At 39.1% G+C, this 18530-nt stretch overlaps 2 protein-coding genes across 4 annotated transcripts in view; one reads left to right on the top strand and one right to left on the bottom strand.

Moving 5' to 3' along the window:
• Positions 1 to 5082, top strand: part of LOC121386883 (molybdopterin synthase catalytic subunit-like) — a 28352-nt gene extending 23270 nt beyond the window's left edge. For both annotated transcript variants that reach the window (XM_041517918.1, XM_041517925.1), the window contains one exon: positions 1200 to 5082. In XM_041517918.1, the coding sequence (XP_041373852.1) occupies positions 1200 to 1307 (108 nt within the window). In that variant the 3' untranslated portion in view covers positions 1308 to 5082. The remainder of the gene's footprint in view (positions 1 to 1199) is intronic.
• A 6027-nt stretch (positions 5083 to 11109) lies between these two features.
• LOC121386895 (DNA-directed RNA polymerase III subunit RPC3-like) overlaps positions 11110 to 18530 on the bottom strand; it is a 92289-nt gene continuing 84868 nt past the window's right edge. For both annotated transcript variants that reach the window (XM_041517939.1, XM_041517945.1), the window contains exons 12-15: positions 15616 to 15717; positions 14537 to 14586; positions 13346 to 13489; positions 11110 to 11240 (exon numbers count right to left, since the gene is read on the bottom strand). In XM_041517939.1, the coding sequence (XP_041373873.1) occupies positions 11138 to 11240; positions 13346 to 13489; positions 14537 to 14586; positions 15616 to 15717 (399 nt within the window). In that variant the 3' untranslated portion in view covers positions 11110 to 11137. The remainder of the gene's footprint in view (positions 11241 to 13345; positions 13490 to 14536; positions 14587 to 15615; positions 15718 to 18530) is intronic.

Below are 18530 nucleotides of genomic sequence, written 5' to 3' on the forward strand. Positions count from 1 at the left end.
CTTTATGATTTCCTTAACCCTAACCCTAACCCTAAACGTAACCCATTTTTTTCTCGGCTAGGCCACCCATACCCTGTGTTGACTGTGGTTGCATTCAGTTCTATAGCGCCATACCCAAAAATGTCTTTCTAGCAGAAACACTAATGCGTTTTCAAAATCATGAATTATGAAAATTTGTGGTATTACAAACACCAAGTTAACCCAAAACACTCCAGATGGTCGGTAATGCATAATCTAGACTGTAAAAGGTAAGTAATGTCCAATGACAATGATCTGAGATGTCTTCAATAGTGAAAAATATGCCGTGTTTCAAAAATTAGGGTCGGAGACTTTTACGGGCATCAACTCAAGTTATTAGGCACTGTAGAATATGTTTGGATAGTCTAGCCTTTTATACATTGTTACCAATAATTTCTTGCATAACTTATCAAATTGAATGTATAGTATTTGGGTCATAGTAATGAACCCAATGTGGCATTTTTCCTGTGTCGACCAGTATCCCACGACCGATATATGGTATGTGATGTCCTGTCTGTGAAAAAATGCATATATATTAACAGGGGTGGGGGTGGGGATGGGAGGGCAATGCATGATCTTCAGAGATAGGTGACCAGTGACCCGTGCCCTCCCCTCACTTACAGTGCGTATAATATGTAGGTTGCATAGTACCAATGAAGAGAGTTCCGTGTCAAAGTTCGAGGTGCACCGTCAAATATTTATGGAGTAAAACCAGCTGTGGGTGTGATTGGTAGTAATATGTGACATTGATTATTTGTGCAAATACTATTATCCATTGACAATAAATACATATACTTTTATTTGTTACAGTTGTTATGCAGTATATACCAGAGGTTGAAACTAATGCGGGGTACCCCCAAAAATGGAACTGCAATTTTTTTAGCAAAAATGATGGTTGCTATTAAAAATATTAATTAAATCTCTTAAATGATATGTGACCCCCCATTTTCTTGCAGGTAGATTAGATGTGAGATACCACACGTTTTATTGCTGTACCTCCTGGGTGTGTTGATAGGCTGCTTATATCAGTTTTATTAGTAAACGTTAACACTATCGGCAATAAGAATTGATTTGGTCTATTAGAACCTGTACCTCAGGAACAGGAACAACCAGTGACTTTTAAGTGGTAGGGGAGACAACTTCCACTGGTGGTTTTCACAGTGTCTTGTTTTATTTTGCAGGAGGTGTATGAGGATGAAACAAGTGCATGGAAACAAAACAAAGAATGTTCATGGAGTGAAGCACGGCTAGAAAATGGAACCAATGAAGGCACAAGTCCACTAGACTAACAGTGGATCGACATCAAGTTTTGAAAACAAAAGATATCGGGGAATAATGCATCATTGAAGAATATTTTATGTCAAATACAAAAGAAACCTTTACTCGAGTAATGTTTTTTAGAGAAATATTTGATAGGAAATAAAAAAGAACATACTGAGAAATTTATTGTTCTTTTAGAATATTTAATATGAAATGTAAAAAAAAGAAAACATACTGAGAAATATATTATTCCTATGGAATATTTTACAAAATGCTAAACATACTGAGTAAGGTATTATAGAAAAGAACATTTTGCAGAATGTACTATTTTTTTAGAATATTTGAAATTTTTATTTTTTAAGTTAATTGCTTGTCAGACTTTATAAAAATATAGGAGAAAATATAATTCTTTTTAATGTAACACATTTTGACATGTTTTTAAATTTTCAAAATTTGATTTGCATAATTATAATGGAATTGTTTTATTCAGACATTTGCATCTAAATGGATTTTATTTCCTATATATTATAAGAACATTAAATGGCTGATATTATGAAAGATATTTATCCCGGAGTGTGATATAATTTGGTAAAAGCTGTGCATATTTAATAATTTATGATAAAAATGCAGATTTTTTAGCAATGTACTCAAGTCATATTTTGTCTGTTTAAAAACTTAAATGCATCTGAACACTTTGTAAATCTGGCTTTAGACTTCGTTTACTTTACATGTTTGGTTTTGATCATGTACAGTCATGTAAATCGTTTGATGTTTAAAGAAATATCTTGGGCAATTTTGAATTCTTCAGTATTATTCGAAAACACTTCAGCCAAATAAATTACCTTGCATTGGGAGTAATATATTGTAGTAATGGCTAACACCAGTTACTTCATGCCCAGAAATAACAGGCATAATAATAAGCATGGTGTTTGGTATCCATGAAGTATGGATAAGCTTGTGACAAATTGATGAAGATTGCATAAAGAATCATATTCACGTACTTGTCTTTGTTCGACACCCAATAGCTGATATGCATGTTTGTGCCAGTGTGTCTTTAAAGGTGCTATGTCATAGTTGCAATAATGACGGTTCCCGCCAAAAATATTTATAAATTTTTGCTTTCAAACAAAGTTTATACCTTAGCCAGGGGTGGATTATGGAGGGTTCCCAGATGCACGGACACCCCTCCCCCGCTAAAAAAAACCCCACCCCACCACGTAGATCTAAACATAATTTACATATTGTTTTGGAACCCCCCTTACCTAAAGCATAATCTGCCCCTGCTTAGCTATATGAGTATACAAAATTACAACCAAATTATTCCATTTACTAGTAGCAAAAAAAGAGAGAAGTATTTTCGGGTGAATCTTGAGAGTGTCACATGCATTAACTAGTGTCGTCACTATTTTATGTATGCACATTCATCATACTAAGTTTTTCTGATAATTCATTGCAGACAAGTTACAAAGAAGGTGACCATGCTATATTTAGCTGCAAATTATTGGGGAAAACCCTCTTATTGTCCTGTACAAGACTTTAAAAAATTTATTCTTACACTATAGAATTAATTATGAAATGATTATGCATGGGATTGATTAATTTGTAGTTATTTATTGCAAATAAATGTGAAAACAACAAAACAATATACAGTGAAACCTCTCAAAACTGGACCCTCTGGCAACCGGAATTCCCTCAAAACCAGATGGTTTTCATGGTCCCCATTTAAATAGCTATGCAGAAGAGAACCTCTGTAAACCGGATACATCTTAAAACCGGATTTTTATCTTGGTCCCGAGCATGTCCGGTTTAAAGGAGTTTCACTGTAGTTTTGAACTTTGACATAGCACCTTTAAACATTGATTCATTCATTGATCGAGATTCTCAACAGTAGTCAGGGCAAAATACAGTTTAACCCCCAAAAAATTGCTACAAAAGATTTTTCAATTGATTCTGTTAGGTTTTAGTGTACTTTTTAACATACTAAAAGTTTACCAAAATCGGAGCACCGGAAAAGTGTTTTTTTCAAGATGGCGTCCAAGATGGCTGCCAAAACCTCCGAATGGCCATAAGTCTGTAACTATCAACACAATTTTGTTGATCTTGGTGTCTATCCCTAGGTTTTCGAGGGCAAGGAACACATTGAGACCATAAAGAATGACACTGGACCCCAGAGATTTTGGTAAACTTTTAGTATGTTAAAAAGTACACTAAAACCTAACAGAATCAATTGAAAAACCTTTTGTAGCAATTTTTGGGGGGTCGAGGGGGTATTTTCCATATATTGACTAGTCTACAAGCACAATGAGGACGAGTGTTGTACTGTTCCTTTTATAACAGTAACTGTTCTTTGTATACATATTCCAATTTACCAGGTATATCCACATTTAAAACCAGAGGCAGATCTAAAAGGGCCCAGGGGCCTGGACCCCCCCCTAAATTTTGCAATAGTTATAATTTTATTATATATTAATTTTCATTTTTCTTACGATCCCTCTCCAAAGTTCCCTTGGCATTGCACCTAAATGGATTTTCTGGATCCGCCACTGAAAACCTCGACTGTTGCGAACTTTGTAATGTCAATAATATCTAGGGTTATAAGTGTATGATTCTACCCTCAAAATTAGTTGTAATCCATGTAAAAATGCGTAGTGTTTTGTTTGCAACTATATATATAAGCAGTTTGGCAGTAATGCTAATATGAATAAATTTTAAATCCAGATTAAAGCATTTTCGTTTAATTTGGGCAAAAACCAGCCTGCCCCCTACAAAAACTAGAGCTTGTATGCCTATGTCTAGGGTTTAAGCTGGACACCAAATATTTATAGTAATGTGGTGAATTTGATCAGGAAATATATAGCCAAATTCAAACATTTAACTGACAGAACAACACACAGTTTTCCACGCAGTTTTCGAAATAGCTTTTCGGCGAATTGGTAATTTCATAGTTTTACAATGTATATTCACCAAAATCGGCTTAAAATCGCATTTGACAATTTGACGAACAGCAGTTTAAACTTTTGACTTCATAAATTGTGGTTGCTTCTAACAGGACATGACTGAATGTTTGCAGTTGTAAAGCGTCCGAAAACAAAATGCTGGACTCTGTACACAAATAAAAGATTTTGTCAAAATTTTTATCAAGTACCATTCTCAAGTTTCTCGACCTGGTAACCTGAATGTCCATTGTATCTAGACTTATTTGATGCCTGCAATAATTTATGTTTTATTTTTAAATTATAGTTACATGCAGATCTTAAAATAATTGATAATAAAATTGCTCATTTATTGAATATATTTTATGGTTGGGAAACATTTTTAATGGATTTTTTAAATCCATAAAATGTTCAGCTATTGTTGATCAAAGAAAACTTAATGGATCCGACACAAATGTGTTGATTGGAAAGATAGCAGAAATTATTGGCTTTTTAAAATATTTTGGCAGACCACTCCCTTACCTAACCCCCAAAAAAAGATAAGAAAAAAAAAGACATCACCAGTGATTATTCGAGTACTAGTAATCAAGTTTATTATAAAAATTGTTTCTGATAATATGAATTACTGTATGTATATAAATTTGCATGGCACATTTTCATTTAATCCTAGAAATCCTTGTAGTATTTCTGAAGTGTTTATAAACAGAAAGGCACGTTTTGATTAGTAGCATCTGTGATATTAAGTTATTCAGGAAAATATAATATGCCACCATCAAATTATGATATTATTTAGATGTTATTTGTGATAGAAGTTTACAAATTACATATATCTGTGGAATGAAACATTTTTGTATTAAATTTGTATTAGGCATCACTGACTTAAAAACTTTTATTTCTTTTCATACATGTCGTGACCTCGCAACCTTTGTCATCCCCCTTCCATTACAGTGACTTGTCTTAAAATCACTATTTGACGTGGACCATATATTTCAAGGTTTAAATAATGGACATCAAACAGGTATAATGTATTTTAGAAATTTTTGTTAGCAGCCTTCTTTAAAATGCTATTCATCTATTTTGCAAATAATATACGATACACAATACAGAGTAGCCATATTTTGCAAATACAAAATTCCCATAATTGCCTTCCCTTGTGATTTGGGGCGAGACTTAGCCGGGTGATAAAGTGTTCTCTTGATGCGCGGTCGGTTTCGGATTGATCCCTGTTGGTGGGCCCATTGGGCTATTTCTTATTCCAGCCAGTGCACCACAACTGGTATATTAAAGGCCGTGGTATGTATTGTCTGTGGGATGGTGCATATAAAAGATACCTTGCTGCTAATCGAAAAAGAGTAGCCCATGAAGTGGCAACAGTGGGTTTCCTCTCTAAATATCTGTGGTTAAGGACCACATGTCCGACACCATATAACCATAAATAAAATGTGTTGAGTGCGTTGTTAAATAAAACATTTCCTCCTCCTTCCCTAGTGATTTTTTAGCCTTTTATTTTCTGTTTTTCCTAAAATAAATATCCGTTTTAAAAATGTTTTTAAATTGTTTTAATTTATTTTTGTTTTTAGATCTATACTACTCAAAAGAATTTAAGGGTCAAAAATTTATAACCAAATAAGTTTCAGAGTGTATTAGATTGATGATGTAAACTACACCAAATTTTTTATTTATTGTTCCATATTTACAAAAAACCACAAATAAACGTCACTGTATACAAGAAAGTCACATGACATGCTGTCAAAGTTGAAGGTTGTCAAACATGGATTTTACACATTAGAACATTCGTTTAATAGTGTGTGAATCCACCCCTGGCGCGAATACACTCGACACATCGTTGCCTCATGCTGTTGATCAGACGTCTGAAGAACCCTTGGGGAATGGCCTGCCACTCTGCCATAAGAAGTTGACCCAGATCATGAAGGTTGGCCGGAGGGGCATGGTTATCCCGAACTCTCCTGCCTAATTCGTCCCAGGCGTTCTCTATTGGGGCCAAGTCAGGCGAATATGCTGGCCAATCCATCCTGGCGATACCTTGTTGTCTGAGAAAGTCCGTTACCACCCTGGCGCGGTGGGGTCTGGCATTGTCATCCTGCAGAACTGCCCCGCCGCCAATCTGCTAAGGCCTGGGAGAACCAACGGCCGGATAATCTCATTCAGATAGCGGATTCCATTCAGATTGCCATCCACCACATAGAGGGGGGTCCTGTGGTGGATAGAGATGCTGCCCCACACCATGACGCTGCCACCACCGAACCGGTGACGTTGTCTAACGTTAACGTCAGCGAAGCGCTCCCCAGGATGTCTGTAGACACGAACCCGACCGTCGTTGAACTGGAGACTAAACCTGGACTCATCAGTGAACATCACTCGACCCCACTGAACACGTTGCCACCGCAGATGAAGCGTGCACCAGTGACGTCTGGCCGTTCTGTGATGTGGTAGGAGTGGTGGTCGAACAGCCTGGCGACGGCAGCATAGATTATTGGCTCTCAGACGATTGCATATGATTTGATCAGACACTCGAGTTCCAGTCGCAGTCCGCAGATTTCACGTAATCGGCGTGCAGTGGTTGTGCGTTGACGTAGAGCCATATTGGTGATGTAGCGGTCATCTCTATTTGTAGTGCTTCGGGGTCTTCCCGAACGTGGACAATTTCGAACAGAATTCGTTGCTTGGTACCGTTGCCACAGTTGGCCAACGACACTGACTGACACCAAGTCTCAGAGCAACATTTCTTTGCGTATTGCCATCCTGAAGCCAAGCAATAGCCCTTCCTTGATTTTCGATAGTCAGTTGGTCGTACTATTGTCGAATTTGGAGTGCACCGTACACGAACGCAAGCTCCAATTATACGGAAATTCAGCATTGGGAACATGGAATACACGTGCAAAGCGTGCAAATGAAGCGCTTTGTGAAAAAGCAAGTTATGGGCACTTAGCAGACCTTTCCCTTTCGCCCTAATTTACGTGCAAATGTAAGCATGTTTTCGCCATTAGAACTAGTCGACAGTGTCAATGACAGTGGATTTTAATTCATTTATGGGTTGCTTCGACCCACTTTCGTCAAAATGGAACAATACCATGCGTGACATTATGGTCTAGCTAATATAATTGACATTCAGAAAATAATGTCGAAAATATCGTCTGACCCTTAAATTCTTTTGAGTAGTATATTTACTGAATTCAGGTTCAAGCACACTTTATTTTTTGAGATACTCTGATCCTAATTGCCAGGCCAGTGTGAAATATCTTGGACTATCAGTTTTTAGTCCTCTACCTGTCCAAGCGGAGGAGACTATACATGTAGGTTTCTTCTCCGTCCTGTCCATGTTAGACTTTTGTTTTTCACAATACCTGTAGGTTGTACTAAACCAAATAACTTCAACTTTTGATAGAGAAGTTAACACCACAAGTCCTGTGGTTGGTGATAAATGTGTGTTGGTTGTAAAAAAAAAAAAGTTTCATCTTGGCAAAAAATGTATGCAATTTTATTTTATCTAGTACCACTGTGTCAAGTAGCCTTGTACTTGAAATGTATGGGTTACCTGTAAAAAAAAAAAAACCTCAAATTTTGTAGGGAACTAGGGTAGTCATAGACACTACCCGTTATCTCAGAAATGAGCAGTTTGACCCCCAATTTTTTTCCCCCGATTCACTTTAAGGGCGAGAGGTGGTAGTATTTACATCCATGGTGTTTATATCAATTGATATGCTGCTGTTACTATTGTCATCTATGAGATTTGATTTGGTAGTATACACCCTTGAGATGCAGAGTTGAATAGCTTTATCATGTACATGTACCGTTACAGATCACGTTCGACTTTCATTGCAATTTACTAATTTTTGACAGTTACATGTATGGCCCTTGAACTTAGGAGATATAAAAATGTGTTGGGGCCCAGCAGGAAACGTGTATTGCTTCAAGCGTCGTTCTCATTATCAATTAGTCACCCCTTCAAAAATTGGAACGTATACGGTAAGATTAGTCATTCCGATTTAAGTGTTCTCACTACGATTCAATCGCATGCTAGAAGGCGGTGAAAGTAATCGCATAACGAGAACACCCCTTTAGCAGTACTCTCAGAATGCTTGTTTAGCATTAAATGACACATTACTACATGTAGTTCTTGCTTAAATTATCCATATTTGAAAATCCAGTGTGATTTCATGTTTCTTATAAAACAGAAAACGTACACCCCATGGAAACTAGGGTCAGTGACTTTAAATCTGTAATGTTATTTATAATTATTAAATTATCACACACAGATCTGGAAATCGTAACTTTTAAATGTTTTTTTTTTTTCTAATACAGGTCTTCTTAAAAAGTCCCATATGCTGTAATAATAAAAACAAAACTAGCTCTACCAACGTTTCAGAACATTTCCTCTGAAATATGACTTCTAAGGATTGTTCCCTGATCTATCACATGGGGGTGGGGGGATGGGTGGGGTGGAGGGGTTGAGCCATCATAATTATTTTATGATTGGTAGATCTGCCACATTTTGAGGGGCACTATTAATAAAATAAAATTTTATTTCTAGGTGTTGGGAATTTAAACAAATGAAAGAAGGAAGGAAATGCTTTATTTAACGACACACTCAACACATTTTATTTATGGTTATATATCGTCAGACATATGGTTAAGTAAAGTTTGTTTTATTTAACGACGCCACTAGAGCACATTGATTTTTAATCTTATCGTCGGCTATTGGACGTCAAACATATGGTCATTCTGACACTGTTTTTAGAGGAAACCTGCTGTCGCCACATAGGCTACTCTTTTTTACGACAGGCAGCAAGGGATCTTTTATTTGCGCTTCCCACAGGCAGGATAGCACAAACCATGGCCTTTGTTGAACCAGTTATGGATCACTGGTCGGTGCAAGTGGTTTACACCTACCCATTGAGCCTTGCGGAGCACTCACTCAGGGTTTGGAGTCGGTATCTGGATTAAAAATCCCATGCCTCGACTGGGATCCGAACCCAGTACCTACCAGCCTGTAGACCGATGGCCTGCCACGACGCCGGTGACATATGGTTAAGGACCACACAGATATTGAGAGAGGAAACCTGCTGTCCCCACTTCATGTGCTACTCTTTTTTCAATTAGCAGCAAGGGATCTTTTATATGCACCATGTCATAGATGGGCTATTACATACCACAACCTTTGTTAAACCAGTTGTGGAGCACTGGCTGGAATGAGAAATAGCCCAATGGGTCCACCGATGGAGATTGTTCCCAGACCGACTGCACATCAAGTGAGTGCTTTACCACTGAGCTACGTCCCGCCCCGTGGGAATTTAAACACGGATGACTACCACTACTCCTTCCTCAACATGATCAACTGTCAAACCTCGAGCTACCAAGACAAACGTTTTGGGTTTTTTAAAATCGGTGACACTTTCTCTTGAGCACAAGTTAATTTTTTTTTTAACAGCACCAGTATAGTCCGTTTGTGTAAAAGGGGAACCGATAAATTGGCATGTAACTACAGTGAATAATATTAAATGTTATATTAAAACATATTACCAAGGTTTAAAATGTAATAATATATTTTTAAAAATTAATTTTAACTTTATTTATTATCGAGTTATGCCAATTCATCGGTTCCTTTTTCACACAAACGGACTATAGGGCACATTGATTTCTCAATCATAGAGCACATTGATTTCTCAGTCATCGGACACATTGATTTCTCAATTGTAGGGAACATTGATTTCTTAGTCATCGGCCAAAAGCAGACTATAGGGCACATTGATTTCTCAATCATCGGCCACAAATGGACTATAGGACACATTGATTTTCCCAATCATCGGCCACAAATGGACTATAGGACACAATGATTTCTCAATCATTGGCCACAAACGGACTATAGGGCACATTGATTTCTCAATCATCGGCCACAAATGGACTATAGGACACATTGATTTCCCATTCTTAGGGTACATTGATTTCTCAATCATCGGCCACAAGCGGACTATAGGACACATTGATTTCTCAATCATCAGCCACAAACGGACTATAGGACACATTGATTTCTCAATCATCGGCCACAAACGGACTATAGGACACATTGATTTCTCAATCATAGGGCACACTGATTTCTCAATCATTGGCCACAAACAGACTATAGGACACATTGATTTCCCAATCATAGGGCACATTGATTTCTCAATCATCGGCCACAAATGGACCATAGGACACATTCATTTCCCAATCATAGGGCACATCGATTTCTCAATCAGCCACAAACGGACTATAGGACACATTGATTTCTCAGTCATCAGCCACAAACGGACTATAGGACACATTGATTTCTCAGTCATCGGCCACAAGCAGACTATAGGACACATTGATTTCTCAATCATCGGCTACTGGATGTCTGACGTTTAGTAATCCTGACACAGTCTTTCAGTGGAAACCTGCAACATTTACACTATTAGCAATGCATTTTCCCATAGACAGGACAGCAACTACCACAACCAAATCCATAGAGTCCCCCAAGTCCAATCCTACAACTCGAGACTTACGCGAGTGCTCTACTAACTGAGCTAAATCTCACCCACACTGCCACCACACTGGTCGATTTTATTATTAAATAATGGCTTATATTAAATAACACTTATTCTGTCTCACGGATACACAGAGGCTAATACAAGGTGCACTTTTTTGGGGGGGTGGTGTTCTGCTTTTTTTGTTTGTTGCCCCTTTCACAAGTTGGTCAATGGCTCATCTCTATGTTGTACTGTATTTAAATACAGATCATCAGACCGCTAATAACAATCGTTTTGGTTCACTTTATGTTAGTGTGTCTTTAAACAACATTTTTCTTTTCTCTTCTTTTGACAATTGATTGCCATTCTTAAACACAACATTAATAAATACAAATTCTGGTATAATTTATTGCCACGACATCACGTTTTGCTAGGTTTAACAGGTGGGGGTTTCATGGTGTAGGCTAGATACGTCTCCAACAGGAAAATCGTGTCATCCAGTTGAATCTCGCAGTTATCCAACCTGCAATAGATATTCAGAAGACCATTGAAAGTACATTTAATTTTCATTCAATTAAGGTTCAAGCATGCTGTTCTGGGTGCACACTTTTGCCATCTGGATTGTCTGTCCAAGACAGTGGGTTAGTGAGAGAGAAGTCGGTGTAGTGGCCTTACACCTACCCACTGAGTTATTAAAACTCGCTCTGGATTGTCTGTCCAGGACAGTGGGTTAGTGAGAGAGAAGTCGGTGTAGTGGCCTTACACCTACCCACTGAGTTATTAAAACTCGCTCTGGATTGTCTGTCCAGGACAGTGGGTTAGTGAGAGAGAAGTCGGTGTAGTGGCCTTACACCTACCCACTGAGTTATTAAAACTCGCTCTGGATTGTCTGTCCAGGACAGTGGGTTAGTGAGAGAGAAGTCGGTGTAGTGGCCTTACACCTACCCACTGAGTTATTAAAACTCGCTCTGGATTGTCTGTCCAGGACAGTGGGTTAGTGAGAGAGAAGTCGGTGTAGTGGCCTTACACCTACCCACTGAGTTATTAAAACTCGCTCTGGATTGTCTGTCCAGGACAGTGGGTTAGTGAGAGAGAAGTCGGTGTAGTGGCCTTACACCTACCCACTGAGTTATTAAAACTCGCTCTGGATTGTCTGTCCAGGACAGTGGGTTAGTGAGAGAGAAGTCGGTGTAGTGGCCTTACACCTACCCACTGAGTTATTAAAACTCGCTCTGGATTGTCTGTCCAGGACAGTGGGTTAGTGAGAGAGACGTCGGTGTAGTGGCCTTACACCTACCCACTGAGTTATTAAAACTCGCTCTGGATTGTCTGTCCAGGACAGTGGGTTAGTGAGAGAGACGTCGGTGTAGTGGCCTTACACCTACCCACTGAGTTATTAAAACTCGCTCTGGATTGTCTGTCCAGGACAGTGGGTTAGTGAGAGAGACGTCGTAGTAGTGGCCTTACACCTACCCACTGAGTTATTAAAACTCGCTCTGGATTGTCTGTCCAGGACAGTGGGTTAGTGAGAGAGAAGTCGGTGTAGTGGCCTTACACCTACCCACTGAGTTATTAAAACTCGCTCTGGATTGTCTGTCCAGGACAGTGGGTTAGTGAGAGAGAAGTCGGTGTAGTGGCCTTACACCTACCCACTGAGTTATTAAAACTCGCTCTGGATTGTCTGTCCAGGACAGTGGGTTAGTGAGAGAGACGTCGGTGTAGTGGCCTTACACCTACCCACTGAGTTATTAAAACTCGCTCTGGATTGTCTGTCCAGGACAGTGGGTTAGTGAGAGAGACGTCGGTGTAGTGGCCTTACACCTACCCACTGAGTTATTAAAACTCGCTCTGGGTGGGAACCAGTACAGGGACATGAACCCAGTACCTACCAGCTGATGGCTTAACTGCTACATTCACCATATATGTTGACTTAGCCCATTGTTTTTTCACAGGATAAAGCCAATATCGTACATCATTAACTAGTTATTCTCCAGTAGGTAACCGACATACTGACAGAATTTAACACAATTCCATCTTCCGCAAATACCAGATTTTGATATGAAAGGGTAGAGTTATGAGACTGAACCCCAAACTATCCATATAAAAGCATGTGTTTATGAGACTGAACCCCAAACTATCCATATAAAAGCAGGTGTTTATGAGACTGAACCCCAAACTATCCATATAAAAGCAGGTGTTTATGAGACTGAACCCCAAACTATCCATATAAAAGCAGGTGTTTATGAGACTGAACCTCAAACTATCCATATAAAAGCATGTGTTTATGATTCTAGTGAAATCCTTTTTTTTTTTTTTTAACAACACCACTAAAGCACATTGATTTATTAATCATTGGCTACTGGATGTCAAACATATGGTCATTTTGACACAGTCATAGAGAGGAAACCCGCTACATTTTTCCATTAGCAACAAGGGATCTTTTATATGCATCATCCCATAGACAGGATAGCACATACCATGGCCTTTGATATACCAGTTGTGGTGCACTGGCTGTGACAAGAAATAGCCCAATGGGCCCAGTGATGAGGATCGATCACCAAATTCAATGCCTGCAGTCCAAATGAAAATTAAAATTTGCTAAGCAATCTTTGTCCTTCATAAACTTACTTATTAACAGCGACCTTGACCTTCTCGAGCTGCACTCTTTCCGGTGGTGTTATCATCTGTTCTATTTCCTCTTTCTGCGTCTCATCGTCTTGTTCCAGGGTCGAGATGATCGCCTCCACACGCTCCTGTTTGTCCAGCAGACGCCTGACACAACACAACATTGAACCATCAGTCTCATTTCATTTGGTGCAATAAAACCGATATCAACCACTGTGTAATACACTCTTGTTATTGAATAATATTCTCAGAGTAAAGTTTCTTTTGTTTATCATCACTAGAAGGTGTATACCCATCCCTCTACGTTAACTTTTCCATCTAGGAGCCAGATGTAGATAGTATGAACTGTTTTAGTCGCCAAATTATAGCACTCTAACATGTGGCTAAAGCTGATACATGCAGCATTTCAATGAACAAATACACCATGGATGTAAATACTATCATCCCTCTCTCTTAAAGTAAATCGGAAGAAATCAGCGGTTAAGCTGCACATTTCAGACATAACGGAAAGTGTCTGAGTGGCCTAGTTCCACACAAACGTTATTATATTTTTAGTACTTTTAATTAGTACAATGTACAAATGTAGTTGCTAGTATAGTCATACTAGTTCGAATTAAATTAGAGGAATTTACTGGCCAAATGATTCATCATTTTAAGACAACTGACACTGTCACATTTATAGCATTAACTATGGAATGAAAAGTTGGATACACCTCGAACTTTGACCTTATGATACTATTTGGAGTACTGCTACCTAGAGCACACTACTTAGTTAACCATCAGCTATTGGATGTCAAACACAATAATTCTGACTGAGTCTTCAGAGGAAAGAACCAAATTTTTCCTTTAGCAGTAAAGGTTTTTTTTTTCATTATGCACTTTCACAGAGAACCCCTTCCTCCAAGCACATATTACAACTTTCGATATCTAGAAGAAATAACACACTATTCCATATCCACCTATAAATATATCTCAATAAATAAATCAGTGTTGGATTTCGAGGTTCCCTCCCCCAATTTAGTGGTAATCTATACTCTATTAACAATGTTTCTCTTCATATTTATTAACAGTCAGTTCAAGTCCTTTTTATGTTCTCTCTCTCCCCCCCCCCCCCCCCCCCCCCATATCTCCACACCATCTGAATAGTCTAATATTTTAAAAACAAAAGTTGCTCTATAGTAAATAGTATCTTACTTGTGTTCATTTACTTCCATTTCTCGTCTCACCATTGCATTGGCAGCAGCCTGAAGTACACAAAAATGGCGAAATGAATAAAAAAACAAAACAATTAGAATTGATACAACTAAACCTAACAGTTTAGCATAAAGTACAAATTAAAGGATTGACAGTGGCGTAGGAAGGTACCAAAATGTGTGTGTATGTGTGTGGGTGGGGGGCACATACACAACACACACACACACACACACATATATATATATATATATAAATATATAAACCATTGCTACTGCTACTGGATCATGAGGGGAAGGGCACATGCCTCCATTGCCCCCACCCCCCCCACTCTTCCTATACCAGTGACTGAAACAACAAAACAATTAGGTTTAGTTGCATGAACAATTTACTGTAAGTACATATGAAAGGGAGAAAAAATACTGAATTTGATTTAATTAATTTGGGACACTTCTTCCCCTCTCCTCTCACCCCCCCTAATAGGGTTCAGCTCCCATAGCAACCATGACTTTCCAGGCTGTCACAAGATATATTATATACAAACCTGTTCTAACATACTCTATTTGTAAAGTGAATTTTATTTTGCTTAACGACACCGCTAGAGCACAATGATTTATTAATCACTGGCTCTTGGATGTCAATCATTTGGTAATTTTGACATGTAGTCTTAGAGAGGAAACCCACTATATTTTTCTATCAGTAGCAAGGGATCTTTTATATGCACCATCACACAGGCTGGATAGCATATACTATGGCTTTTGATATACCAGTCATGGTGCACTGGCTGGAGCGAGAAATAGCCCAATGGGCTCACCGACGTGGATTGACCACAAACCGACCACCCATCAAGCGAGTGCTTTACCACTAGGCTACATCCCAACCCCTATTTGTAAAGAAATGAAGGTAAACAACTCGACAATAATTGTTGAAGGAGACAATGAAATGATGTCTATTTCACATGCACAGTCAGAGCTAGGACTGAGGTAGTGAGGTCATGTTTTTTTATAACTAGGTTATGTTGAAGCATGTGGATAATAAAGCCTATATTACACAGGCTAGTGGAGATAAGAACTGAAGCCTGCCTTGTACGTGTGTTCCAGCAGCATGCGCGTCACGTGGATGAGGTGCACGTTGAACAGGTAGTATGTCCTAGAGGGGGCGTGGTCCACCGTCTTGGAAACCTCCTGCAAGTAACATACACAGATTATTATACCAGCTGGTGAGTCATACTGGTTTTATACAACGAGTCAGTGTCAGGATATATACAGTTGAATCCCATTGGCTCGAACCTTGTTGGTGCTCGAGAAAGTGTTCGACCCATTGAGTAGTTTGACTTAACCATTCGGTCCACAATGTGTAAGTGTAACTCGGGACTTCATTTTTGGTGCGACCCAACAAGATTGTGTATATATATACCAGTGTTTTTCGGTATCGTCAATATCATATATTAGGAATAAAAATTGTATTATGCGAGCCTTTGGCGAGCATAATACATTATTTTTATTCCTAATATATGATACTGACGATTCCGAAATACACAAGGGTAATAATCTCTTTATCATATAACCTCAAGCTTAATACAACATGTTTTTGTAAACTGTACAGGCAACTTTAATTCCAGTCCGCCATTGCTAGATATTCAAATGACGTAAGAATATGTGGCGCGGTGTATTTTTTAATGAAAATGATGTCAAACTCGAATGCCTAACGCCTGAACGCTGGACAACTTTTAGCATCAAATTGCCATTGAAATGTTTTTATTTGATGACTATGAATGCATACGTCAATCATGGAGTGTCACCCAAGTATGTTTGCTTAAATGTCGATAAACCTAGTGCCAACACCTCAACTAATTTACATCTAATTTGCAAAGTTATCAAATTCTTAAAGTATGTGATCTGAAAAAAAAACCATACTTTGATTGCACTGAAAATGTAAGATATTATATATATATATATATATATATATATACATATATACATATATATATATATATACATACATATATATATATATACACATACATACACACACACACACACACACATATGTATATATACATACATACATACATATATATATATATATACATACACACATATACATGTATATATACATACATACATATATATACACACACACACACACACATACACATGTATATATACATACATACATATATATACATACACACACATACACATGTATATATACATACATACATACATATATATATATATATATATATATACACACACACACACATACACATGTATATATACATACATACATACATATATATATATACACACACACACACATATATACATGTATATATACATACATACATAGATATATATACATACACACACACACATACACATGTATATATACATACATACATATATACTCTTCAAAAGAAGAAACGCAAAACCACATTGTCGTAACATTTGGAGAATTGATTTAATTATTGAATGGTGAGTCCGATAATTACCAAATGTTGCAGGATTGTTCACAATTCACTCTAGTCCATTGTGAGTAAGTGATAGGACACACCACCAAGGTCAAGGTCATCTGGAGTCAATACCGGGTGTGGCCTCCGCGTGTGTTGACAACTGCCTGGCACCGCCTGCCCATTGAAGCAACCAGAGTACGGATGACGTCCCGGGGGATGGTGGCCCACTCGTCCTGCAAGGCTGCTGCCAGCTCGGGCAGGGTCTGGGGCTGTGGTTGTCGCTGTCGGAGGCGTCGGTCCAACTCGTCCCATAGATTCTCAATTGGGTTCAAATCCGGTGATATCGATGGCCAAGGAAGGACATTAATGTTGTTGTTCTGTAGGAAAGCCGTTGTGAGACGTGCTGTGTGAGGCCTGGCGTTGTCATGTTGGAACACTGCGTTGGCGTTGGCCATAACTGGAACGATGTGTGGCCGGAGGATCTGGTCAATGTAGCCCTGTGCATTCAGGTTGCCCTGCACGTGGACCAGGTCAGTTCTGCCAGTGTGTGAGATGGCTGCCCACACCATGACACTACCCCCGCCGAATCTGTCCACTTCCTGCACGCAGTTTGCCGCATAACGTTCACCACGACGCCTATACACGCGACATCTTCCATCATGACGTCGGAGCAGAAATCGGGACTCGTCACTGAACCACACCTGTCTCCATCGCAGTTGAGGCCATTGTCGATGAATCTGGCACCACTGCAGTCGGAGTCGACGGTGTTGTGGTGTTAAGATGACACCTCGAACTGGACGTCTGGCACGAATTCCTACCTCACGTAGGCGGTTCCGTACGGTCTGGTCGGATATCCTGCGCAAACCTGGTATTGCTGCGGCTGTGGAGGTGGCAGTAGTCAATCGTTCCCGAAGGTGGCGTACCCGGATGTAGCGGTCCTGCCCGGGAGTAGTGACCCGTGGTCGACCGATCTAGGGAGGTCACGTGTTGATCCATGTTGCTGGTAACGGTCCCACAGTCTGGAGATGGTGCTTGGGGACACATGGAATGCCCTGGCAACGGCCATTCTGGATTCGCCTGCGTCTAGTCGGCCGATGGCATTGTTTCTCTGCGGTTCACTGAGACGTGGCATGTCCTGGATTGTCAACTGTCGGCCAGATACAGAGGCCAGGCAAGCGAACACCCTGCACTTTTATACTGTCGGTGTTCATGTTGCACGTGCAGACAACGCACGTGCAGTGGTGACATGGTTTGCACGTGGCTGCGTTTTTGCGAATATTCACATTTTGGAACTTTATTGTACAGTAGCTGCGTTTTATCGAATGTAACCATGGGAATGTGTTTGGGACATGCAATGACCTTATATTCACAAAGCATGAACCGGTAGGAAACATAAAATCGGAGTTATAACCCATTTGTACCCTTTTGCGTTTCTTTTTTTGAAGAGTATATATATACATACACACACATACACATGTATACATACATACATACATACATACATATATATATATACATACACACACACACACATACACATGT

Source organism: Gigantopelta aegis, chromosome 2 (genome assembly GCF_016097555.1).
Source record: "Gigantopelta aegis isolate Gae_Host chromosome 2, Gae_host_genome, whole genome shotgun sequence".
NCBI classification, from domain to species: domain Eukaryota; kingdom Metazoa; phylum Mollusca; class Gastropoda; order Neomphalida; family Peltospiridae; genus Gigantopelta; species Gigantopelta aegis.